This window comes from Acinonyx jubatus, chromosome B1 (genome assembly GCF_027475565.1).
Source record: "Acinonyx jubatus isolate Ajub_Pintada_27869175 chromosome B1, VMU_Ajub_asm_v1.0, whole genome shotgun sequence".
Taxonomy (NCBI): Eukaryota; Metazoa; Chordata; class Mammalia; order Carnivora; family Felidae; genus Acinonyx; species Acinonyx jubatus.
This window is the reverse complement of record NC_069382.1, coordinates 19,778,011-19,805,078: the sequence shown is the minus strand read 5'-3', so window position 1 is coordinate 19,805,078 and position 27,068 is coordinate 19,778,011. Positions and strand designations below refer to the sequence as shown.

Here is a 27,068-nt window from a genome sequence, read left to right as displayed (position 1 = left end):
ACCAACTTTTGATCCACTATCTGTATAATTTTTCCGCTTGGCACAAAAGCATTTATCATATTCTTCAGGGAATTCATTATAACCTTTAGCTGAAAAATAAATAATTTAATTAATAGACATAAAAAGTGTTGACATTTAAGATTAATAATGGTAAAATGAAAACAGATACAGACCTTTTGACTTATTCATACATAAGCAGAGTGCTGTTTGAAAATATTTTAATCTAATATATACAGAGAATACATCTTTAACAGGCCATATGATTAAGATGAAGGTAGACGATACAGAAACAAAAGGCAAAGGCTAGTAAAAAGAGCAGGAAGCTACAGAAAAATGACATCTTTTCTTCTGTTACTGTTAATGGGAGGAAAGTATCAAAACCGTATCTTTAAAATACCTGGTATGTACTTTCATGAACGGTTCTTTTAAAAATGCAATTGTATTGAGTAAGGTCACAAACAGAAGATTTAACAGTCAGCATACCGCTGGTGCCTTGTCAGCCATCAATTCATGCCATCTTTTATAGGGCGGTAGGTCGAGATTTATGGTATACCACGGAACTGGACCCCTATAGCTGCAAGGAGAGGTGCATCGCTGTGAAACGTCAAAAGCAGTTTCTTGATGGGAGTTGGATAGTTACATCTAGATGGATATGTTAGAGGCACATTCTTAACAACAATACAGACGACAGCACTCAAACCCAAGTTTGCAGAGAAGCTCATTTTCCCACCTAGTGTTTCTGCCCTATGTTGCATACACAATCACATGTGATTTCAGAAATCTTAAACTAGAGTTCTACCTTCTGAAAGGTTAATGTGAATTGGTGACATGTGAAGAATCAATGTCGCCTCAAGAGCCTCATGTAATCTATGTATCAGTGCTAGAAGATACCTGCCTTTGGGGCACCTGGGTGGCTCAGTGGGTTAAGCGTCTGACTTCAGCTCAGGTCATGATCTCGCAGTTGGCGAGTTTGAGCCCAGGTCAGGCCCTGTGCTGACAGCTAGGAACCTAGAGTCTGCTTCGGATTCTGTGTCTCTCTTTCTCTGTGTCCCTTCCCTGCTCATGCTCTGTCTCTGTCTCTCAAGAATAAACAGACATTAAAAAAAAAAAAAAAAAAAAAAGAAAAGAAAGAAAATATCTGCTTTTTTTCCCCTCCCAAATCTCTGCAAAGATTTAGTCTAGGTTCTGGGCACTTCTCCGACTGGTATCCCAGTCTCAGAGTTCTGTCTTAGACAGTCTAACACTACTGTCAAATCATGTCTTTAGCACTGGCTTCAGTAAGGGCATCTTTTAAGCCCCCAGAAGTGGCAAAATGTATTAGCTTCCCATGACTGGCTTCAAGAACCTTCACCAGTCACTCAGCCATGTGACTCTTCCTGCCATGTTCCCTCTCTTCTCATGCTTCTGTAGTCAGTCCAAACCCGAGCACTATTCCATCATACGTATTCCCTGATTTTCTACTCTTCAACTGACACATAGCAATTTCTACAATGAAGACATTGCAACATCCACTCCCTTATCGATGGAGCTGGGCCACATTTCTGGTGGATGAACTCTACAACTGTTTTCTGTAGCTGCTGAAACATTATCTTCCACCTCTTGTTACTAAACTGAAATAGCCCCTAAGGGTGTGCCATTTGGTGATTTATCAGCTTAGAACTCTGCCTAAAAATAACCAGCATTTGCTCCCTTATTGCCCTGGTGTGAGCCACCAAACCTATATCCACCCTAATCTCCTGATTCTTTTCCAGTTCAGAGCGTTGGGTAGGCTCAAGGACTGCAAAGAAGAAATGTAGAGGAAATAAACTCATTACAGCAGATGATTAGATTAACAGGGCATGGGGAGACCCCAGAAACCTCTCTATAATAATACCTCCACTAATCAGAATTCTTTGAAAATTCTTCTGTTAAACTGAACAAAATTATTTTAATAACTAGAATTTAGCCATGATCCCACATTTTAATTCACATTAAGTGTTTTCTAAAATGTTTTTAAAGTTTTCTCAGCATTTAACATCTCTACCTCAAATTCCTAGAGAAATAAATAGTATCTGCCTTATGAAGGCAGTGATGATTACATGAAATACACAAAAAACACTCAGCAGTACCGGTATTCAATCAATAGTAATTACTAGAGAATATTTTCCTACTTGACTACAAACAATAAACATCATTAAATTACTTTTGAGACTTGGTAATTGCTGTGCCCAGATCATCACAGTCACTATTAAGAAGTGCCTGAACCCACCTGGCTCCCCAGGTGGCTCGGAAACTAGTCCAAGTGACACAGTATATGCATGCACAAATTAGAAGGAGGAGAAAATAAATGCTAATGGGATCTGGATGGATTCTGGAGGTGCTCCAGCTGTCAGTCCCTTGATCTCTAGTACTTATTTGACGGGTCAGGCTGGATACACAGGCGTTTCTCTCTTCCCTCACAGATGCCCATGCAGAGCTCTGGAATCGATGTACTCGGTCAAAAAAAAGTACAGGAGGATTGTGTTGTCATTCAAAGGTATATGAATACCACGCTCCCCTCTCACATGCCAACACATATTTATAGTGCAGAGAAAAGGATCAGAGCAGAATGGAAGAATTTGATGTGGAGAACAGACAAGTGAGGCAGGAGGAAATCGAGGAGGAATACCCGAGCAAAAATATTTACATTGTATAGATACATAAATATGAGAAAAATGTTTATTTGCACATGTGAACTTTGTACACATGTATGTGTACACGTGTATACACATACATACACTCAACAACCTAGAACCAATTAAAAGCCCAAGCAGAGAAGATTTGTAGGGTAACCAATTCATAGACACCTGTAAGGTACACAAGAAAGGGAGTAGGAAAAAAGTCTTAAACATGGAAGGTAATCATTATGTGTTAAAATGAACTGTGGCCGTGAGACCAGCCACAAGATGCATGCACTCAGTAAGGCACTGAACGCCAAGATGGTCCCAGTGTTGACACAAAGGAAGACCTCCAGAGAGCAAGCCACATGACAGAGGGCTGGAATGTTCACGGCTTTAGAATAACATGGAAACTGATTACTTTCTTTCTTTTTTTAAGTTTATTCATTTATTTTGAGAGAGAAAGAAACAGCATGAGATGGGCTGGGGGGGGGGGGGGCATGGAGAGAATCCCAAGCAGGCTCTGCACTGTCAGCACAGAGGCTGATGCAGGGCTTGAACCCACTAACCGTGAGATCATGACCTGAGCTGAAACCAAGATTCAGATGCTTAACCAATTCTGCCACCCAGGCACCCCAGAGACTGATTACTTCTAAGTTACTTCCTGCCATATATTTGCCTCTTTTGACATAAAGGTGAGTAAATCAAAAGCATTTTGTTTATTACAGTCTGTATGTGGAATAGAGGCTATTTAGAATACATAATTTAGGCAAGTGCAGTAAAACATATATACTGGAGTGCTACAAAAATTGAAACTGTCATCTTATTATTACTGGTTTCTGAAAATGAATAAAGGGAAATGTCATTTAGAATGGAATCAGTGGACAGGGGAGCTCTCACGATGGGCCACTGCTCCTCCTCAACTGCTGCCTTAGCAGTAAGAAAGGAACAAGTCCCAGCAGGGGAGGAAAGGCTCCCCTGGCAAAAGCCCAGCCAATGAGAAGCCACTATTCTTCCAACTCCCAGTTTGCTCCAGGAGACTTTTTATTTATAAGAGCTTTCCCTACTTCCCCTTTCCCTCTATAAAAGTGTGTTCCTGTCCTTTGTTCTGCAGACTTGCCTATGGTTTTGCCACAGCTTGCTTGTCCCTCACTATAATTCTCTGCTTTTGCTGAATAAACCCATATTCGCTGGTAAAACAACAGGCAAATTTATTTTTAAGGGTCACATTACCTGGTGATCAGAAGTGGAATCCAGAGAAAACCCCCAACAATGCCAAAGCTGGTGAGGAAACAAACAGGTGCCCATACCCACAGAGTCCATTGGACTCCCTGCTTTCTTGCCAATCCTGGGGTTTGAGGGTAAGATTTCTCCAGGATTCAAGTTCCTCTCTCTTTGTATCTGAGCTCTTCAGGCTTTATTTGGGATCTGTCTTAAAGACTTGTGTTTTTTGTTTTGTTTTGTTTTGTTTTTAAATGAGAGTACTCGTTGACTGCTTTACAGAATTGGACTGTTTCAGTTACAACCGTAATGACCTTTAGTCCAACTCCTGTTTAGAACCAATTGTCCCTGTTTAAATTGTACCAGTCTGTGTTGACATTCCTTCCGACTCATTTTGGGATTGGACTATGCCTGCTGGAAACGCACTAGCCTATGGTCTGACTCCCATTTGGAACTGGACTGTTCCTACTGGAAACATACTGGCTTTCGGTCTGATTCTTTTGGAACCAGGTTGTTCTGTTCAAGCTGTGGTGTTCAGGAACTTTTCTCTTTACAGAAAAACATCTAAAAAATGGGAATCCAGTCATCAAAATGCTTTGAGGGTACCTGGCCCCTACTTGGACTCCAGCTGCTTTATGTTTTAAAGTGGATCCATCCGCGTGCACATTTATGACTAAATGGACCGAGTTAACCAAAAGGAATTTAGAATTTCAATGGCCAACAAGGAGAAATTTTGATCTCCCCAAACTTGTTTTATTCAAAAGTAAGCTAGAGAGCACAGTTCCTTAAAACACAAACAAACAAACCTAAATAGGACACCTATTTTATCCATTTATTTGAGAATGAGAGAGTGTGAGAGGGCACACGTGCACAGGAGAGGGGCAGAGAGAGAAAATCTTAAGAAGGCTGATGCCTATTTTAGGTGGTACCCTGAGGCTTCTGAATCCTTTCCAGGATCCTGAATTCGTCTCGTCGTAATAATCAGTAAATTAACTGATGCAACAAGTGAACAAAGTCAAAATGGTTTCGGAGACCTCTTTTTCTGTTCCCCTACCTTCTTTGTTTCTAGACTCAAGGCAGCCACCTGGTGTCAGGCCCCCCATCAGGTGCCACTTTCCTTTATTCTCACTGCCAAACCTCCTTTTTCCCCTGAAATGTTCCCTGCTTCCTCTCCTGAACCTACTAAATCCTGCCTCTTTAAAATGGACTCTCCTGAGGATCTACAGAAACTCCAAGTTTCTCATGTTCCCAGCACCAAGGGAACTATGTAAGCCACACTTAAAGACTTTTCTAAAGTGACTGACGATCCCCATAAGCTTGCTATTGAATTTAACCTACTTATTCAAACTTAGCAATCTAGTTTCTCAGATTCATATCCATTAGTCCACATGCTTATTTGTGAGGGCCACACTGGATGAAACTAGCCCACTGGGAACATCCTGAAGGATATTTAGAGAAACAGACTCCTAACTTTTGGCAAGATGCTAGAACACTTGCAAGAAATCCGCACTGAGCAATGACAGTAGCTTTTCCTAAGCCCGTTGATGGGAACAAAATTCAGGCCTGCACACAAAAGCCTGATGAATCTCCTCATGGCTACTATAATAGACTCCAAATTGTTTTCATTTTTTTAATTATTTTTTAAACATTTATTTATTTTTGAGAGAGAGGGAGAGACAGAGTGCGAGCAGAGGAGGGGCAGAGAGAGGGAGAATCCGAAGCACAGAATCCGAAGCAGGCTCTAGGCTCCACACTGTCAGCACAGAGCCTGACCTGGGGCCTGAACTCACGAATCGTGAGATCATGACCTGAGCAGAAGTCGGAGACTCAATGGACTGAGCCACCCAGGCATCCCAACTCCAAATTGTTTTTTAAAAAATTCTGGTTTTCTTCTAGATGCTGAATCCACCCAGGTAGCATTGAACTCTATGTTCATTAATGACCTGAAGTGGGATGTTTCTTCTTTAGTTGAAAGGACCAAGATGAAATGGAAAACTACGTTCACTCCAGATTGGACTTGGCAAACCAGGTCACTGGCATCCTAGGTGGGTCACCTGAAAAAAAGACTGCTAAAATTCTTAATTTTCAACTTTGGCAAATGAAGGCTCCTAAACAAAACCCAAAACCTCCTAGTTTCTGCTGTTATTGCAATGAGTCAGAGCATTAGAGAAAAGACTGTTAGAAACTTAAGCTCTCCAAGCGCTGTTAGCCCCCTAGGGAGTCTTTCCAATGTCCTCCTAATTCCCCATTATGTGGCGCCGAGGGACTACAGGGGTTTGTCCCAATCCTCCCTCCTAACTGGCCTGGAGAAACCACTTTCCAGACTGGGAACGAATCTCTGTCTGTAGTGAGACCAGAGCCACACTCTTGGTGCTGAGTGCCACTGCTGTAAAGCAGCCTCAGCCTCAAGAGCGCCAAAACAGTTCAAGTGGGGGGTGGGGGTGTCTGATAAATCTCAACAGGTTCCCATCTCTGACGCTACTCCCTTTTGTCTAGGCCCTTTGAGAAATAGGCCCCTTTTCTCCTTAGTTCCTCTACCTCTATTCACTTACTGGGCCTGGATTTCTCGCAGAACTATCATGCCAGAATCTCCCTCTCCCCAAAGGGGAAATAACTCTAGAATTGGACAACAGTAATCAAAATAGCCAACCAGGGGGATGCAATGACACTTCCACATCTTTCATTTGCTCCATACCTGACTATAGCTGCATCTAGGGACCCTGATTATTTGTTCCTATCGGATTACCTACCATCCCCGTAATGGGCAAAATCCTTAACTGATATGGGGAGAATCCCAAGTGCACCTCCCCATGAAGATTCAAAGAGATCCCTCAAAACCTCTCTGCAGAATTAATCAGTAGCCTGTAAATGAAGAAGCCCCTCAAAGCACCAAGCCCTTAATAGATTATAAGGCTCACGGCTTCACTAGTTCCCTGTAATACTCCTATTTTATGTGTAAGAAAATCCAATACCCAAGGATGGAGGTTTGTCCAGGACCTAAGAGCAACAAATACCATTGTTTTCTCTCGGCATCTTGTGGTTCTCAATCCTTCTATGCTACTGATATCCATTCCTAGTGAAAGCAAATTTTTCACAATTTAACGATGCCATGCATTTTTGCATTCTAGCTGGTAGGAATAGCCAGTATCTTTTTGTCCTCACTTGGGAGGAAGCAGCACACCGGGACAGAAATACCCCAGGGTTCTGCAGAGTCCCTCTTAATTTTCACAAACCTTAAAAGATGACGTAGATGATAGGAAGTTTTCTGAAGGCTCTACTTTGTTAAAATATGTAGATGATTTCCTTCTCTATACCCCCTTCTCAAACCTCTTCACAGGAGACAGCATCCACCTGTTAAAATTTGTGGCCTTAAAGGGATATAAAGTCTCCAAAGTGGGGTGGGGATGGGGGCGGGGAGCAGTTTGCTCAAATTTAGGTTTGATACTTAGGGCGCCTGATCTAAAAGGAAACGTCATTTAGAATGGAATCGGGAGGCAGTTGGGGGAACTCTCCTGCCCTCTCACTTCTCCTCAACTATAGACCCAGCAGGAAGAAAGGAGCCTGGCAAGTTGATAGTATTTTAGGTGCTACTTACTAAGCTCATAGGAGGAAGAAAACCTTTCTTCCTCCCCTGGCAACAGCCCAGCCAATGAGGGACTGCCATATCAGCCAATGAGAAGCCACTATACTTCAAACTCCATTTACTCCAATGGCCTTTTTTTGTTTGAACAGCCTTTCCAACTCCCCCCAACCCCACCTGCCACTCCCTGCTCTCCTCTATAAAAGAGTGTTCCCCTCTTTTGCTCTGTAGGCTTGCCTATGGTTTTGCTGTAGCTTGCTTGTAAAGGATTGCAATTCTCTGTTGTTCCCAAATAAACTCCTTTTTGCTGGTAAAATAATTGGGAGATTTATTTCTTTCAATTGTTTTTTTTAATGTTTATTTATTTTTGAAGGAGAGAGAAAGACAGAGCATGAGCAGGGGAGGGGCAGAGAGAGAGGGAGACAGGGAATTTGAAGCAGGCTCCAGGCTCTGAGCTACCAGCACAGAGCCCTTCGTGGGACTCAAACCCACAAAGTGTGAGATCATGACCTGAGCCAAAGTCAGATGCTTAACCGACTGAGCCACCCAGGCGCCCACGGCAGATTTATTTCTAACACTTTCAAGTTGTTTTCTTCCTTCCCCCACACCCAGCAGGCCACTTTCAGAAAGTAGGAAAACAGGGGGCGCCTGGGTGGCTTAGTCAGTTAAACGTCTGACTTTGGCTCAGGTCATGATCTCATGGTCTGTGAGTCAAGCCCCGCATCGGGCTCTGTGCTGACAGCTAGGAGCCTGGAGCCTCGGATTCTGTGTCTCCCTCTCCTTCTCTGCCCCTCCTCAACTCATGCTCTGTCAAAAATAAATAAACGTTAAAAAAAAAAAAAAGAAAGAAAATAGGAAAACAGGGCAAAAAGATTATCCTTCCCTACACCTTTCCCTTTTTTTCCACATTCTGTACCCTCTGGGTGGGTGGGCTATTCTTGGGTCTTTCTCACAGGCTCATTTAGCCACAAAAGATTTGAAAAGGCCATACACCTCGATTAAAAATATAAACATTAAATGCACTAAAATATGACACTGACCCTTCCTTCCCTTATGTTTTTGAATCCTCTGCTGTCTTTGACAGCTTTGATTATCATACCAGGGTTTATTTCTTGAAGGTCTCACATATAAGACTCTATGCTTTTTCCAATATAATCCAGTGGTTCATACTGAGGCACCAAAAAAGTCATCCTCAGCTCTGCACTTGTTGGGATGAGAAAATGCTTAGCGGTAGACAGAATTTAATGGAGAATGGAAATTTTTTTTCCTCTGATTTTGATAGCTAGAAATGGGCATTTTAATCATGGGGTATTTCCATATTTTTCCAGGGTCAAAGGCAAATATGTAATACACAAACTTGAAAAAAATAATTGTCTCAGAAAAAATAAAGGCCTCAGAAGACATCACTTAATTTTTTGTTCATTATTGTCATTTTTATGAGATCATTAATTACATAGAGAAAGATCTCCCTAAAGGTCAAAGTCCATTTTGACCATTTGATATTTACTCACGTTGGTCCAGAAGGAGGATAGGTTGATTTTCTGCAATCTTCTGTCCACTAAAAAAAAAAGAAAATTAAGTTTCAGAAAGTCACAAATTGAACAGGCAATTTGAAAAACAGTCAAAAGTCATGGCGACAAAAAACAAGCAGGGTTTGCCCTTTGATATCATTTCAATACCTCTTAAAAGTCTTCTCCTCCCATGAAAATTTCTAAAGTCTCAAACTGAAGTACATTTTCAGTCTTAATTCAGTTTGCACTAGTGCTGTGATGTGGCTTCTATGTTGCAAACACACTGAGTAAAGAGGAAATGTAAAAAGTAGATGGACACGTTCATGTCTGATAGGCTGACTTGTGAGGAAGAGTGAATTGCCTGACAAAATATGCCATCGCTTGAATTTATGAGCTAACTCCACTGTGATAGAGATTTGCATCGCAAACCAGATTTTCAGGACACACTGCATAGGCCCTTCATAATCTGGCCATAATTTACCTTCTCCGCTTCATTTCTTGCCACTCCCCCCACCACGTATAGTCACATGCAACCACATCCTCTGATCGCTCACCCTTCCCCGTCCCGGCATGCTGTTCCTGCTGCCTAACATGCCTTTTTTTCCACCTAGTGAACTCTGGGCTTTAAATTCTAAGATCCAGTTCAAATGCTGTCTGTTGTGTGAAGTCTTCCTGTACTTCTCATATGAACACAGCTATCCTCTCCTCTACCTTCCCCATGGCACCGAGCCCAGCTCCATTACTGTAGTTATACACTGCAGTGTAACTATTCATTTTCTCTCTCCATGACCAGATTCTGTGCTCCTTGAGGTGAACGTGGCTCCTATCATTGAGGCCAGTCAGTGAATGAATGAGTGAGACGGTTTCAGGGAGACGTGTTTTAAGCTCGTTAGCAAAATAAAAGGAGCTCTTAACATAAAATGAGAAAAGTCCACACGGATTTATGATTCTTTTATTACTAATTCAAGATAGCAAGCATGTTTATCTCCTTCTCTCCACAGACCCAATATTGTAAAAGTAAAATAACTTTTTTTATAAAGAAGTATAGGGGCGCCCAGGTGGCTCAGTCAGTTACGCGTCTGACTCAATTTTGGCTCAGGTCATGATCTCACAGTTGGTGGGATCGAGCCCCATGTGGGCTCTGTGCTGACAGCGTGGAGCCCACTTGGGATTCTCTCTGCCCCTCTCCTCCTCTCAAAATAAACATTAAAAAAAAAAAAAAGAAGTATAAATCCACAATAAAAAGTGGAATAGGGAAGGGAACTACTAGAACTAAAGTATGAGCTCAGAAAATATACCTGCAGCAAATTTGTGTAGGAATGTACATCTAACATCTTATTTTAACTTTTTTTTTAATTGAAGTATAGTTGATACACAATGTCACATTAGTTTCAGGTGTACAACATAGTGAACCCACAATTCTATACGCTGTGCTATGCTCACCACAAGTTACCATCTGTCGCCATACAAACTATTACAATACCACTAACTATATTCCCTATGTTGTACGTTTCATCCCTATGGCTTATTCATTTCATAATGTCTTAATTTTTTATAGTAAGGAGGTATATAATATACCCTGACATTACCTGTGATGCAAACATTAACTTTCTAAATAACTTTACTACAGTGTAAGTTTCTCATCAAAGTGCTCAAATTTTGCCTTGTAATTTTAGACTGAATTCACTAAGAAACAGCAGTGAGCACCAAATGATCAGAAGCTAATCCAATGATTAGAATTTAAACTGTTTCTAAATTACTACAGCATAACATACTAGATAATAAATAATAGCAATTTGATATTGAATTATTATATTATTATATCAATAATGAATTATTATCAAGTTGGCAAAAGCTAATGTCCAAAGCCATTCAATGTTCAGTAACAGTGGTTGACAGTGGTTCTTGTTCGGAAAAATTTTGGCCTGCAGCACAACTTCACCGCTGTTAACCTATCTAACTACTACTAATACAGTAGTTTGGACATTTAGCGTCTATGTCTTATAAAAATTAAAAAAAAAATGATAACGGTTAAGTCTACAAAAGCAAAAGAAGTTCATAGTTGATATTACTGGTTTCATTAGCACATGACAGATTCAAATATTTTCCACCAAGTACCTTTCAACCAGTAATATAATTAATAATCACAAGCTTGAAACAGCTTGCGTTTTCACAAGCTTTGAACATCTGTCCAGCTAAGCTTTGTCTCCTCTGCACATATTTTTACCATTGTCAATTGTTATACAAAATAGCAGATTCCATTTCAGGTCTTATTGAATTACCAAGTTCTCAAGTTCTTTGAAAGCATCCTTGCCTATAGTTGTTCCATGCAGACTATTCATTTTTCCTTTAATTTATAACATTTATTGGGGCACCTGGGTGGCTCAGTCGGTTAAGCATCTGACTTCAGCTCAGGTCATGATCTCACCGTCCGCGAGTTAGAGCCCCGCGTCGGGCTCTGTGCTGACAGCTCGGAGCCTAGAGCCTGCTTCAGATTCTGTGTTTCCCTCTCTCTCTGCCCCTCCCCCACTCATGCTCTCTCTCTCAAAAATAGATAAACATTAAAAAAAATTTTAACATAAAAAATAAATTTATAACATTTATTTAGGCAAAAAAAAAATTCCAAAACAAAACTCTATACACACAACATTAACACCTAAGTGATGCCCTGATGTTAATTCAGTTTCAAATTGGCAATGGTGCTTTAATAAATAGCAATAACTGGTCAGTATCAACAACTGGGAATCAATTTGCCTTGTTCTTTAATGGATATGGATGTTTCTGTCAAAGTCCTGGAGAACTGTTCTCATCTAAAGGCTAATAGCGCAACACAATTTTTTCAGGATGCATTTCTTCTGCAGCAATCAAATGTGATTTCATTAACTTGCCAATGGGAAATAGTTTTCCTTGCTTTGATAACAGATGAGCTACTTAAAGACCTACTTTGACTGCAGCCTCATTTGCTTTTTAAAATTTGTAAATAAATTCTGCTGTGATGAGATATTTTGCTTTAAATTGTCTTGTTTTTCTGGTCATTTTTTCCTATAAGACAGGAATACTGTGATGAATGCTTAATCATGCCAAGTTGATGTGTATTTTATTCCTTCAGCACAACTCTAGATGCGCTGTCATCTAGTTGAGTGACAAGATAATCCCATTCTCTACTTTGCCTCAAGGACACAACATTTGAAGCCCACTTTTCTTGTTTCGACATGATAGGTTTGCACTGGTAACTTTCTTTTTTTCCCCCTAAAGATTAAAATAACACATCGATGGGGCACCTGTTTGACTCAGTCATTTTATTTAAGCATCCGACTCTTGATCTTGGCTTAGGTCATGATCCCACGGTTAGTGGGGTCAAGCCCTGCATCAGGCTTCTGCTGACAGCATGGGGTCTGCTTGGGATTCTCTCTCTCTCTCTCTCTCTCTCTCTCTCTCTCTCTCTCTCTGTCTCTCTCTCTCCTTCTGTCCCTCCTTCTCTCCCTCCGTCTCCCCAGTCTGCTTAGGATTCTCTCTCTCTTTCTCTTTGCCCCTCCCCTGATGGTTTTCTTTCTCTCTCCCTCTCAAAATAAATAAAACACACACACACACAAAATAATAATAACATGGTGCATTGATACATGTGGCACTTACAATGCTGTTGAGTTCAAAGTGCATGCACGTCACCTGAAGTGTGCCAAGCAACCGGGAAAAGCCCCTAGTGCACTGTACCCAGGCTCTGCTAGACCACTCAACTGTTGTAATGCTAAGCAGCCACAGACAGTAAGCAAACAAACAAGTGTGGCTATGTTCCAGGACAACTCTGTTTATGGGCACTGACACGTGAATTCCGTATCATTTGCACATGTCACAAAATATTAATCTTTTGATTTTCCCCTTCCAATTTTCCAGAAATGTAAAAACCATTCTTAGCTTAAAAAAAAAAAAAAAAAAAAAAAAAACAGGGGGCAGGATGCATTGGGCCAGCTGGCTGCAGTCTGCCAGCCACTGCTGTAAAGCATGAACACCTATACAAGCTACCTCTGTTCTTCCTACACTCTTTTTTGTTTCTTTAGAGGAAAACCCTTTGCGGTGGTGTGTGTGAAAAAAAGAGAGAAGGAGATGGAGAGAGAGATTGTGTGTGTTTAGTTTTCTGCCCAGTGATAATGCCATATGTGGTTTTGTATGCAGTGGTCAGGATGGCGGTTATTTCCTGTTTACCGACCCCTCAATTTAACTCTACCTTCATCCTCCTTTATTATCTTTATAAGACCCTCCAGAATAATTGACACTCTGAGCCAGGAGCCTCTTGGCGCTCTCCTTTTCTCACAACAACTTCTTCTACTTTGTCTCATCAGCCAACACTCCTCCATTTACTACCTACATACCAAAAATTAATTAGAAGTGCCCCAGATGCAGAGTCCTTAAAATCACACATGAATGGACTTATGCAGTACTTGGCCGCACTTAGCTTTCCTATGGCTGCTGTAACAAATTACCACAAACATAATAGCTTAATATAACACAAATTTATCATGTTATAGCTCTGAAGGTCCGAAGTCTAAAATGGGTCTGCAGCTCAGAGCTCCCTCAGGGACTCTAAGGCAGAATCTGTTTCCCTGACTTTTCCAGCCTCTAGAGATCACCTGCATTCTTTGACTTATGGTCCCTTCCTCCATCTTCAAAGCCAGAAGCACAGCATCTTTTCTCTTCTCTGGCCTCCTGCCTCCCTCTTATAAGGACCTCTGTGATTATATTGGGCTCCTCTGAATAATCCAGTATAATGTCCTCATCTCAAGCTCCTTTACTAAATCATGTCTGTAAAGGCCCCTTTGCCATAAAAAGCACATACTCACAGCTTCTCAGGACCTGGGCATGTTTGGGAAGCTATTATTCATCCCATCCATATAAAAGAAACTGTCAAATATGACATATAGTAAAATCTCAATACAGAGCAGGAACAACATATAAACATTTGCAATCAATGTGGGACACTAATCCTGAATCCCAATAAGCAAAATGCCCATCCTATAAGAATTCAATTCTTCTCATTAGTAGACCTATGTTACAAAAAAATGTATTAACTTGCTAATATATTTTCATCAACAGAAAATTTGTGGCAATATAGAAATTATGTAAGTACCTACATAATATCCTTTATTTGTCTCTTGGCCCAAAATGCCTAAAAGATTTACTTTCTGGCCCTGCACCAAAAAAAAAGTTGAATGACTCCTGCCTGAGAGTAAAGGTCTTTTTTTTTTTTTTTAATGTTTATTTGTTTTTGAAGGAGAGAGAGAGCATGAGCAGGGAAGGGGCAGTGAGAGAGGGAGACACAGAATCTGAAGCAGGCTCCAGGCTCGGAGCTGTCAGCACAGAGCCTGAAGCAGGGCTCAGACTCATGAGCAGTGAGATGATGACCTGAGCTGAAGTCAGGTGCTTAACCAACTGAGCCACTCAGGTGCACCTAAAGCCTCCTATTCTAATATTTAGGCACAAAGAAAACAAATTAAAAACAATCTAACTAAAATATACTCCAATAATTTAAGGAACAGAAAAAAATAAATAATATCAAATAATTACCAGTTTCAATATTCTGATTATTCACAATTTAAGGAACAGAAAAAAAAAGTAATATCAAATAATTACCAGCTTCAACATTCTGATTACTCAAATAGTAACCTCAAGAGAAAGTCAATATATTGTTATATCCATGAAACAAGAGCAGAATGATATGAAAAAAAGGTGACCCAAGTAATTAAAAGCATAACTGCTGAAATAAAAAGACAGGAAAGTAAAGGTGAGAAAATCTGTCTTAGAATATAGAAAATATCATACAGAAAATACAGGAAAAATAAAATAAAATAAAATAAAACCACAGGAGGAAAAAAAAGATAAATGTTTATAAAATCAATATGTGGGGTCTAACAACTGATTAATAGGATTTCCAGAAAGAGAAAACACAGAAAACAAAGGGGAGGAAATTATGAGTGAAATTATGTAAGAAAATTTTCTAGAGCTGAATGGAGATGTGTCTTTGAAATAAAAACGCCTACTGATTACTCAAAAAGTGACTGAAAAAAAGAACCTTCAGTCAGACACATTACTGTGCTATTTCAGACATAACGAATAAAGACAAAAAACATAAAAGCCTCTACACCTAAACTGGGGTGTGGGTCCTACAGAAGAATAAAAATAACACCCCCATCAGACTTCTCAACAGCTATATGAATGCTAGAAAAGAGTTATGCCATTATTTCCTCGGGAAGGAATTAATTTCAAACTAGAGTTTTACAGTTCATCAAGCAATGATCAATTTTTATATTTAAATAAAATCTTTGATTTTAAGTCATTGCAAGGACTCAGTTTACCTCCCACACATTATTTCTTAAGTTACTTCAAGACGTATTCTAGGAAAACAAGGAAGTAAACCAAGTAAAAGAAGGAACAGAATCTCAAAATAATGGTTCCAACTTACAGAGTGGTAAAGGTGATGGAGGGCTCCAGGATATAGGTGTCTAGAAAGGGGGACTCCATACAGTAAACTGTATGGTTTAAGGGCTGGAAGAACTTGAGGATAAGGAGAGTAGCATAGAACAAAGCATAAGAACAAAAAACAAACAACAACTAGAAACTAAAGGAAGAAACCGTAGCATTGGAAAAATATGGTCCCTATAAAAAGAAACTCAGTAGGTTTCAAGAATAGACACAATAAATACTGAGATAATAAGTCAGAAGCTGAACAATATACAGAGTACAGTCAGGATGGCATAGGTTTGGTTTCTTCTTCTAATGACAAAAAATGAAAAGAAAACAATGAGAAACCCCAAGGGAAAAAATTTGTACAAACATGCCATGGTATAAACATGAAGCAAACTAAAATGTGGCATGAATATGAATATTTGGCAGAAAATATAGTTGAATATACTTTCAGTGCCATTAGAGTTTTGGCTTCCGAATTATAGAGAAGGAAATGAAATCACAGCACACTAGGCAATAACCAATATTTACAGGTCATACTTCTTTAAACTGTTTACTATTTCCATTTTTTAAAAGGAGATATACAAAAAATGGATGACTCAATTACAGTTACAATTATGTTATTAATGTTTACTATGCAAGAATAAAAGTATATAGAACTGAAGAAGGGAGAAAAAAGTTAGAGGGGTCAAGGATGTCCATGTGTACCACTTGAATACTGTGCTACAGTATCTAGCCAGAGCAAGCAGGCAGGAAAATAAAAAGAATTCATACTGAAAAAGAAGTAAAATGGTCTCATTTTCATAGAAATCCTAAGGAATCCACTAAAATTTTAAAAAATAAATTAATTCAGCAAGTTTGAAGTATACAAGACCAATGTACAAAAATTAATCCCATAAATAGCAATGAACTGAAAATGAAATTAGGAAAACAGTTCTACTTAAAATAGTATAAAAAAGAATACAGTACTTAGCAGTAAATTTAACCAAAGAAGTGCAAGACTTGCACACTGGAAACTATAAAATATTGTAAAAAGAAATTAAAGATCTAAATAAATGGAAAGACATACATGTTTATAAACTGGAAGACTTAATATTGTTAAGATGGCAATGCTCCTTAAACAGATCCACAGATTTAATGCAATACCTATTAAAATCCCAGCTGGCTTCTTTGCAGGAAGACAAGTGATCCTAAAATTCATATGAAAATTCAAGGGACCTATAATAGCCAAAACAGTCTTGAAAAAGACGAACCAAGTTGGAGGACTAACACTTCCTGATTTTAAACTCACTGTTGAAGCAACAGTAATCAAGACATTGCAGTACCAGTATAAAGACAGATAAATCAATGGAAAGGAATTCAGAGTCCAAGAAATAAACCCTCACATTTATGCCAATGGCAAAACTTAGAAATATATATATATCTTACAGCTTAGTGAGAAAAAGACAACTTAATTAACATAGGCAAAAGATCTGAAGAGACATTTCTCCAAAGAAAATATAAGTCAACAAACACATGAAAAGATGCTAAACAATAGGGAATATTGTAATAGTCAATAGGGAACAACAGTCAGTAGGGAAATGCAAATCAAAACCACAGTGAGGTACCACTTCACATCCACTAAGATAGCAATACTACTACTACTAAAACAAGTGTTGGCATGGATGTAGACAAATTGGGACCCTCATACAGCACTGGTGGGAGTGTAAAATAATGCAGCTGCTTTGGAAAACCGTCTGGCACTTCCTCAGTTAAACATGTAGTTATCATGTGATCCAGTGAATTCTGCTCCTATGTATAAACTGAAAAAGTATGAAAACATGTACATGCAAAAAAACCGTACACAAATACAAATGTTCACAGCAGCATTACAACAGGCAAAATGGAAACAACTCAAATGTTCATTAACTGATGGATGGATGATCAAAATGTAGTGTATCCATACAATGGAAATTATTCACTCATAAACAGAAATGAAGTATTGATACATGCTACAATGTGAACGAACCTTGAAAACATTATGCTAAGTGAAAGATGCGAGTCACAAAGGACCACATATTTTATGATCCCCTTTACGTAAATGTCAAGAAAGGGCAAATCTATGGACAGAAATTATGTAAGTGGTTGCCTAGGGCTGAGGGGTAGGTTTCAGGGTCAGGGCTAAGGGATAAGGTTTCCTTACCTTAGGGATGATGAAAATGTTCTAAAACTATCTGGAGAGATAGCTGCACAATTCTGTAAATATGCTGAAGCCATTAAATCATATACTTTTAGGGGGTGAATTGTATGGTATGTCAGTTATATATCAAAACTTAAAAAAAAAGAAAGGTACATGGAAAATGGTTGAAGGTAAGCTAAACTTTTATCCATCACTGAAGTATTAGAGTAGACAATGTCTAAAGCTGAGTGAGACAAATTGAGCACAACCATATCAAAGTCATATTCATAATCAGGAGAGATTCAAAACTTTTTGCCCCCAATATGATACAAGCATCAATTAATCAAAAAAGACAGCTGTAAACTACTAGTGTGATAGTAGACATAGGTTCTGGCTGAATGTCACCTGAGTATTAACAGTTAAAAGTGTTTGCTTCTAGGGAAGGGAATGGAAAAAATCAAGAAGACTGTTGATTTTCATCATAAGCCTATCTACATCATTTGATTTTCTTGGACTATATGCTTTGGTAGAAATTTTAAAACATTAAATTCAAAATTACATGATTCTGAGGTACCTGGGTGGCTCAGACGGTTAAGTGTCTGACCCTTGGTTTTGGCTCAGGTCATGATCTCATGGTTCATGGGTTCAAGCCCCACATTGGGCTCTGCAATGACAATGTGGAGCCTGCTTGGGATTCAATCTCTCTCTCTCTTTGTCCCTTCCGCTCTTGCTCTCTCAAAATAAATATACTTAAAAAAATAATAATGTTTCATTTACATGATGTGGAATATTTTCAAAGAATGAGTCTCTGACATTGTTTTTTAGTGTTTTAAAGCATCATTATCTAAAATTATTTTAAAATAACAACTTACAGAGCAAGCACAGGAAGATGGTGGCAGAGTGGAAGGACCCTAGGCTTTCCTCATCCCACAAATACAACTAGATAACTATCAAATCATCCTAAATGCCTCAGAAATCAACCTGAAAAGTGGCAGAAAATACTACTCAAGTAAAGGTAGAGAAGAGGCCACATTGAAGAAGGCAGGAAGTGCAGAGGTGTGCAGTATGGGAGAAAAACAGATGGTGGCTGTTGCAGTGGGAAGGGAGCCAAGGTCATAGAGAAGGGCAAGTGACAAACTAGCACACAGGGGAGCACATGGCAAAACAAAATCCCCACAGCAATAGACTTAGAAAGCAAGAGGGGCCAAATTTTTTGACTTCTGGCAAGCAGTGGGGCTTAAAGCCTGGAGTTTTAAGGGTCAGTGGGCGTGGCTGGGATACACCCCAGAGGGCATTGTGCTGCTCTTGGACAGAAAGCAGGTAAACAATCTGCAGAAACTGTGTAGAAATAGTAATGTGAAGAGTGCCTGGGGCACACAGTATGGGGATTATTCACTCATGTAGGAGGATGTCCCAGAGAGACAGCATTCACAGAGAGACCCCTCTAGGAACAAAGGAATCGACTGTCACTATTCCCTCCCCTGACCCTCAGCATAAGCACAGGACCACCTGCAGGAACGAGCACCACTCCCACACTTACTACCTAAGGTGCTTAAACCAAGCCTTGATCCCACACACCAGTGGAACTGCCCCTCCTAATAAGCTTGCCTCAGTCTCAACACAGTGGAGCCCTTCCCCCAGAACACTGGCTCAACCTCCTGCTCACACTGCGTCTTCCAAAGTGGGAGTTTTGCAGAGCTTCTCCTCCAACAGGGGTGGCAAAAGGTCTCATTTCACAGGTCAGAGCACACCTAGTCAAAATGTGTGACATTCAGACCAGGGACCAAACACTGCCCACAACAGGCAAAGAGAGCCTCTGTAGACAACTGGTCTCACAGATAAACTGTCCAGGACACCAGAAACAGAGCATAGGCAGCACACACTAGAGATACTCCAGGAAGCACCAGGCCCTGGAGAACAGAGGACACCATACAACAGGGCACTGTAGGACCTCTTCTTCATAAGGCCATTATCCTCAAGAATAGGGGATACAGCTGACTTTCCTAACACACAGCAACAGGCACAGACACTTGGACAAAATGGAAGACAGAGAAATTTATCCCAAATGAAAGAAAAGGACAAGACCTCAGCCGGAGATCTAAGTGAAACACATATAAAGTAACATGCCTGATAGAGAATTTAAAGTAACAATCATCAGGACACTCAGTGGACTTTAGAAAAGAGTGAAAGACATGAATGAGACCCTTAACACAGAGATAAGGAATAATATAGCAGAGATAAAGGGTATAGCAAATGAAATGAGAGACATGTTAATTGAATGAACAGCAGGATGGAAGAAGCAGAGGAATGAATTAGTGATCTAGAAAACAGTAATGGAAAATAATCGAGATGAACAAAAGAGAGACAAAATATGCAACACTAGAAAAGATTTAGGGAACACAGTGACTTCATCAAGTGTAATAACATTCATGTTATAGGACTCCTAAAAGAAGAGTGAGAAAAGGGGCTAGAAAACTGACTTGAAGAAATAATAGCTAAAAACGTCCTAATCTGGAGAAGGAAACAGATGTCTAGATACAGGGGGTACAAAGAAACTCCTATCAAAATCAACAAATGCAGGGGCACCTGGGTGGCTCAGTCACTTAAGTGTCTGACTTCGGCTCAGATCATGTTCTCACAGTTCATGAGTTTGAGCCCCACTTTAGGCTCTGTGCTGACAGCTCAGAGTCTGCAGCCTGATTTGGATTCTGTGTGTGTCTCTCTCTGCCCTTCCCCTGCTTGCACTCTCTTCTCTCTCTCAAAAATAAATATTAATTTTTTTTTTAAATCAACAAAAGCAGACCCATTCCAAGACTATTTATAATTAAATTGGCAAAATTTAGTGATAAAACAATTTTAAAGCATGAAGATAAAACAAGGCAGTAACTTAGAAAGGAAAACCTATAAGGCTAGCAGATTTTTCAGCAGAAACTTTCCAAGTAAGAAGGAAGTGGCAGGATATATTCAAAGTGCTGAATGGGAAAAATCTGCAGCCAAGAATACTCTAACCAGCAAGGCTATCATTCAGCTAGGAGGAGAGGTAAAAAGTGTTTCCCAAACAAAAACTCAAAGAATGCGTGACCATTAAGCCAGCCCTGCAAGAAACATTAGAGGGGACTCTTTGAGTGGACAGAAGAGACCAAAAGTGACAGTATAAAGGTAGGAAACATGAAAACAGTAAAAAGTAATATTTCTGTATAAAAATCAGTCAAGGAACTCACAAAGTAAAAGGACATAAGACATAACATATATCTAAAACATGGGTTAGAGAGGATTAAGGAATGGGTTCAAACACAAATGACCAACAATTTAATATAGACTGCTATATTCAGATGTGGTTATATACAAATCTAACAGTAATTATATATCAAAACCCACTAATAAACATGCAAAGAACAAGGAGAAAGAAATCCATATATACCACTAAGAAAATCAGGAAACCATGAAAGACAGAAATACAAAGAAAGGATCAGAGAAAATCTTCTGAAACAACCACAAGACAAATAATAAAATGACAATACATACATATTATCAAATACTTTGAATGTAAATAGATTAAATGCTTCAATTATAAGACATAGGGCGATTAAAAAAACAAGATAAAAAAACAGGAATGGATAAAAATGGATAAAGAAACAAGAAACAAGAAACAAGATCCATCTATATACTGGCTACAACAAACTCGTTTTAAACTTAACGACAAGTACAGATTGAAAGTAAGGGCATGGAAGAGCACCTGGTGGCTAAGTCGGTTAAGTGTCTGGTTCTTGATTTCAGTTCAGGTCACAATCTCATGGCTCATGGGATCAAGCCCTGTGTCAGGCTCTGCTTTGACAGCATGGAGCCTGCTGGGGATTCTCTATCTCTGCCCCTCCCCTGCTTGTGCTCTGTCTCTCTCTCTCTCTCAAAATAAATAAAATTTTTTTAAAATTAGAAAGGGCATGGAGAAATATCTATCATGCAAATGGACGTCAAAAGAAAGCCAGAATAGCAATACTAATATCAGACAAACTAGACTTTATTTTATTTTATTTAAAAAAAATTTTTTAAACGTTTATTTATTTTTGAGACAGAGAGAGACAGAGCATGAATGGGGGAGGGTCAGAGAGACAGAGGGAGACACAGAATCGGAAACAGGCTCCAGACTCTGAGCTGTCAGCACAGAGCCCAATGCAGGTCTTGAACTCACGAACTGCGAGATCATGACCTGAGCCGAAGTTGGACGCTTACCTGACTGAGCCACCCAGGCGCCCCTAGACTTTATTTTTTTTTTATTTTATTCGTTTAATTATTTTTAATGTTTATTTCTGAGACAGAGACAGAGCATGAGTGGGGGAGGGGCAGAGTGAGAGGGAGACACAGAATCAGAAGCAGGCTCCAGGCTCTGAGCTGTCAGCGCAGAGCCTGATGCGGGGCTCGAACTCACGAACTGTGAGATCATGACCTGAGCTGAAGTCGGTCGCCCAACCTACTGAGCCAACCAGGTGCCCCACAAACTAGACTTTAAAAGAAGACTATAACAAGAGACAAAGAAGGGCACTACATAATCATAAAGGAGACAATCCAACAAGAAGATATAACATTATACATATTTATGCACCCAAAAATATAAAACAGTTAATAACAAACGTAAAGGAACTAATCGATAGCAATACAATAATAGTACGGGACTTTAACACCCCATTTATGTCAAGGGACAGATCATGTAAACAGAAAATCAACCAGTAAACAACAGCTTTGAATGACATGCTAGAAGAGATTGATTTAACAGATACATTCAGAACATTCCATCCTAAAACAGAACAGATATTCTTTTCTAGTGCACAAGGAACATTCTCCAGAACAGATCACATTTTAGCCCATAAAACAAGCCTCAACAAATTCAAAAAGATTGAGGTCATATCATGCATCTTTTCTGACCACAACACTATGAATCTAGTAGTCAACTTTAAGAAAAAAATCTAGAAAGACCACAACAAACACGTGTAGGTTAAATAAGATGCTACTAAACAATGAATGTGTCAGCCATGAAATAAAAGAAAAAAAATTACATAGAAACAAATGAAAATGAAAACACATTAGTCCAAAACCTCTGGGATGCAGCAAAAGTGGTTCTAAGTGGAAGTTTATAGGAATACAGGCCTACCGCAAGAACAAGAAAAATCTCTAACAAAGTAATCTTTCACCTAAAGGAGCTAGAAAAAGAATAAACAAAACCTAAAATCAACATAAGGAAGGAAATAATAAAGATTACAGCAGAAATCAATGATACAGAAACTAAAAAAACAAAATAAAACAACAACAACAACAAAACAATAGAACAGATCAATGAAACCAGGAGCTACTTCTTTGAAATAATCAATAACATTGACAAACCTCTAACCAGACCTATTAAGAAAAATAGATAAATAACTCAAATTAATAAAATCACAAATGATATAAGAGAAATAACAACCAACGCCACAGAAATACAATTATAGAAGAATATTATGAAAAATTATATGCCAACGAACTGGACAACCTAGAAAAAAGTGGATAAATTCTTAGAAACATACGAACTACCAAAACTGAGATACGAAGAAACAGAAAATTTGAGCAGACAGCAAAGAAACTGAGTCAGTAATCAAAAAATTCCCAGCACCAAAAGTCCAGGGCCAGAAGGTGAATTCTACCAAAACAAAGGGGAAGGAAAACTTTCAAATTCACTCTAAGAGGCCAGCATTACCCTAGTATCAAAACCAGATGGGGCGCCTGGGTGGCTCAGTCGGTTGAGCGTCCGACTTCGGCTGGGGTCATGATCTTACGGCTCGTGAGTTTGAGACCCGCATCAGGCTCTGTGCTGACAGCTCAGAGCCTGGAGCCTGCTTCAGATTCTGTGTCTCCCTCTCTCTCTGCACCTAATCCACTCTCATTCTGTTTCTGTGTCTCTCAAAAATAAATAAACATTAAAAAAAAAATTAAAAAAAAAAAGACACCACAAAAAAAAAAAAAAAGAATTACAGGCCACTATCCATGATGAACACAGATGCAAAAATCCTCAACAATATACTCATAAACTAGATCTGACAATTCGTTAAAAAAAAAATCATTCACCATGATCAAGTAGGATTTATTCCTGTGTTAAATGGATAGTTCAATATTCACGAATCAGTCAATATGATACATTACATCAATAAGAGAAAGAGAAAAAGATTATTTCAATAGACAAAGAAAAGCATTTGACAAAGCACAACATCCATCCATGATAAAGACCCTCAACAAAATAGGTTTAGAGGGAACATACCTCAACATAATAAAGGTTATATATGAAAAACCCACAGGTAACATCATCCTTAATGGGCAAAAACTGATAGCTTTCCCCTTAAGGTTAGGAATGAGACAAGCACCACATTTATTCAACACAGTATCAGCCACAAATGTCAGACAACAAAAAGAAAAATAAAAAGGCACCTAAATTGGTAAAAAAAAAAAAAAAAAAGTAAAACTTTCACTACGTACAGGTGCCATGATACTATATATAGAAAACCCTAAAGACTCCACCAAAAAGCTGCTAGAATAGATAAATGAATTCAGTAAAGTCACAGGATACATAATTAATCTATAGAAATCTGTTGCATTTCTACACCCCATTAATGAAGCAAAAAGAAAAACTAAGAAAACAATCCCATTTAAAAGTGCACCCAAAATAATAAGATACCTAGGACTAAAACTAATGTACTCTGAAAACTATTAAACACTGATGAAAGAAACTGATGAGGATACAAAGAAATGGAAAGACATTACATGCTTATGGATTGGAAGAACAAATACTGTTAAAAGGTCTATACTACTCAAAGCAATCTACACATTTAATGACATCCCTATCAAAATAGCAACAGTATTTTTCACAGAACTAGAACAAAGGATTCTAAAATTTGTATGGAGCTACGAAAGACCCCGAATAGCTAAAGCAGTCACGAAAAAGAAAAGTAAAGCTGGAGGCACACAATCCTGGACTTTAGCCTGTACTACAAAGCTATAATCATCAAGACAGTATGGTACTGGCACAAAAACAGACACATAGATCAACGGAACAAATCAGACAACCCAGAATTAAACCCAAAACTCTATGGTCAACTAATCTTTGACAAAGCAGGAAAGAATATCCAATGTAAAAAAGACAGTCTCTCCAGCAAATCGTGTTGGGAAAACTGGACAGGGACATGCACAAGAATGAACCTGGACCACTTTCTTACACCATACACAAAAATAAACTCAAAATGGATGAAAGACCTAAATGTAAGACAAGAAATCATCAAAATCCTAGAGGGGAAAACAGGCAACAATCTCTTTGACCTCAACCACAGCAACTTCTTACTAGACATGTCTCCTGAGGCAAGGGAAACAAAAATGAACTACTGGGACCTCATCAAGATAAAAAGCGTCTGTACAGTGAAGGAAACAATCAGCAAAACTAAAAGGCAACCTTTGGAATAGGAGTAGATATTTTCAAATGACATATCCAAAAAAAATAGCTTATACAACTCAATACCCAAAAACAAATATTCTAATTAAGAGATGGTCAGAAGAAGTCAACAGACACTTCTAAGATGATATCCAGATGGCCAATAGATACATGACAAGAAGTTCAACATAACTCATCAACAGGGAAATGCAAATCAAAACCACAATGAGGTATCACCTCACACCTGTCAGAATGGTTAAAATCAACAACAAAGAAACAACAGGTGCTGGCAAGGATGCGGAGAAAAAAGAACTCTCCTGCACTGTTGGTGGGAATGCATACTGGTGCAGCCACTCTGGAAAACAATATGGAGATTCCTCAAGAATTTAAAAATAGAACTACCTTATGCTCCAGTAATTCCACTACTGGGTATTTACCCACAGATAACAAAAATACTAAATCAAAGGGATACATGCACCCCAATGTTTACAGCAGCATTATTTACAATAGCCAAGACATGGAAGCAGCCTAAGGGTCCATCAATAGATGAATGGTAAATGAAGATGTGGTAATATATATGTAATGGAATATTGTTCAGCCATAAAAAGAACAGACTCTTGCCATTTGCAATGACATGGATGGATGAAGCTAGAGTATAATGCTAAGCATAGTCAGAGAAAAACAAAATACCATATGATTTCATTCATATGTGAAATTTAAAGAACAAAACAAACAAGCAAAGGAGAAACAAGGGAAAGGGTCAAACCAAGAAACAAACTCTTAGTTATAGAGAGCAAATGGATGGTTACTGGAGGGGAGGTGGATCAAGGAGGACACTTGTTATGGGCACCAGGTGATGTATGGAAGCGTTGAATCACTGTATTGTACCCTGAAACTAACATTATACTGTGTTAAGTAACTGGAATTACAAACAATGACAACAATATATAACTGCACTGAGGGCACGTCACTCACCAGTCCTTCTCTAGCAAAGTCAGAAAAGGACACCAAAAAGTAGCACTCTACTTAAAGTCTTAAGTTGCAACTATGAATTTTCCAAACATATCATTGCATAAGGGTAATTATTAACTTTAGAAATGCAGCTCTTACTTCATTCTAACTTATTCACCATAAGATTCTCCTAAATATCACAACTTTTGGTTAGTTTAAAATGTGATTTGATTCATAAAAATCCAATGTAAGCCCTTTTACCGAATTTCAAGTTATCAGGAACTTTAGGTTCATGTTCTGGATGCAAGGCCCATCTCCACCCGTGACGGAAGGTTACACAGGTGAAGACAGAGCCAGTCTCCAAAGCCCCGGCCAAGCCCCCCACTCCCTGCTCTCTCTCACATAGTTTCCCACAGAGATAGCAATAAAACCAATGCCTCAATTTAATTCCTAATAGTGAACAATCTAAATTCCCTTCAGGGCTTTTAACGATCACTAGCATCAACTCGGCTAGTAGTGCGATGTAATAATGCTCATCTCTCTCTAATAATTCTATCTGCATGAGCTGGGTGGAAAAGCCAATATAAAAAAAATCGAACTACAAAGTACATTTCTTATGAGACAATGTGAGGAAAGTTAAAAGTGCTCTATCAAGTCCAGGAGAGAAATCAACCTGCCCCAGAGGTGAGAGCAGTCTCCCCATAATATATGTGGGACTTTGAGGCCAATAAAACATTGTATTAGGATAATCCTGGCAGCAAAAAATAAACATGAAGTACAGACATGACATCTACATAAACTCGGGCTGAAAGAGTTAAAGTTAAATGTGAATGAAATTTTTTAACGCATCAGCTCAAGACCAGAGTATTTCAGGTGCTCAGAAGGTATTAACACCTAAGTCATGTTAAACAAAAAGGTTAGATTTGGGAGTGGAGTAGAGACAGCTGTATCCTCACCTTCAAGGGAGATTTCAACAAGGAAAGACCACTTCAAAATCTATGTAGAGACTTGAAATGGAATTACAATAATCTCATGTGTTATATAAAGTTTCTTACTATCACCAAAATTAACTGTACATAGTTTAAATAATAGACATCCTTATCAAGGTAGG

General features: G+C 38.9%; 1 protein-coding gene across 1 annotated transcript in view; it reads right to left on the bottom strand.

The window, feature by feature from the left end:
* Window positions 1–27,068, bottom strand: part of ASAH1 (N-acylsphingosine amidohydrolase 1) — a 48,838-nt gene that overhangs the window by 16,007 nt on the left and 5,763 nt on the right. Inside the window, exons 2-4 of the mRNA XM_015086778.3 lie at window positions 8,949–8,995; window positions 484–574; window positions 3–89 (exon numbers count right to left, since the gene is read on the bottom strand). Coding sequence (XP_014942264.1) covers window positions 3–89; window positions 484–574; window positions 8,949–8,995 — 225 coding nt within the window. The remainder of the gene's footprint in view (window positions 1–2; window positions 90–483; window positions 575–8,948; window positions 8,996–27,068) is intronic.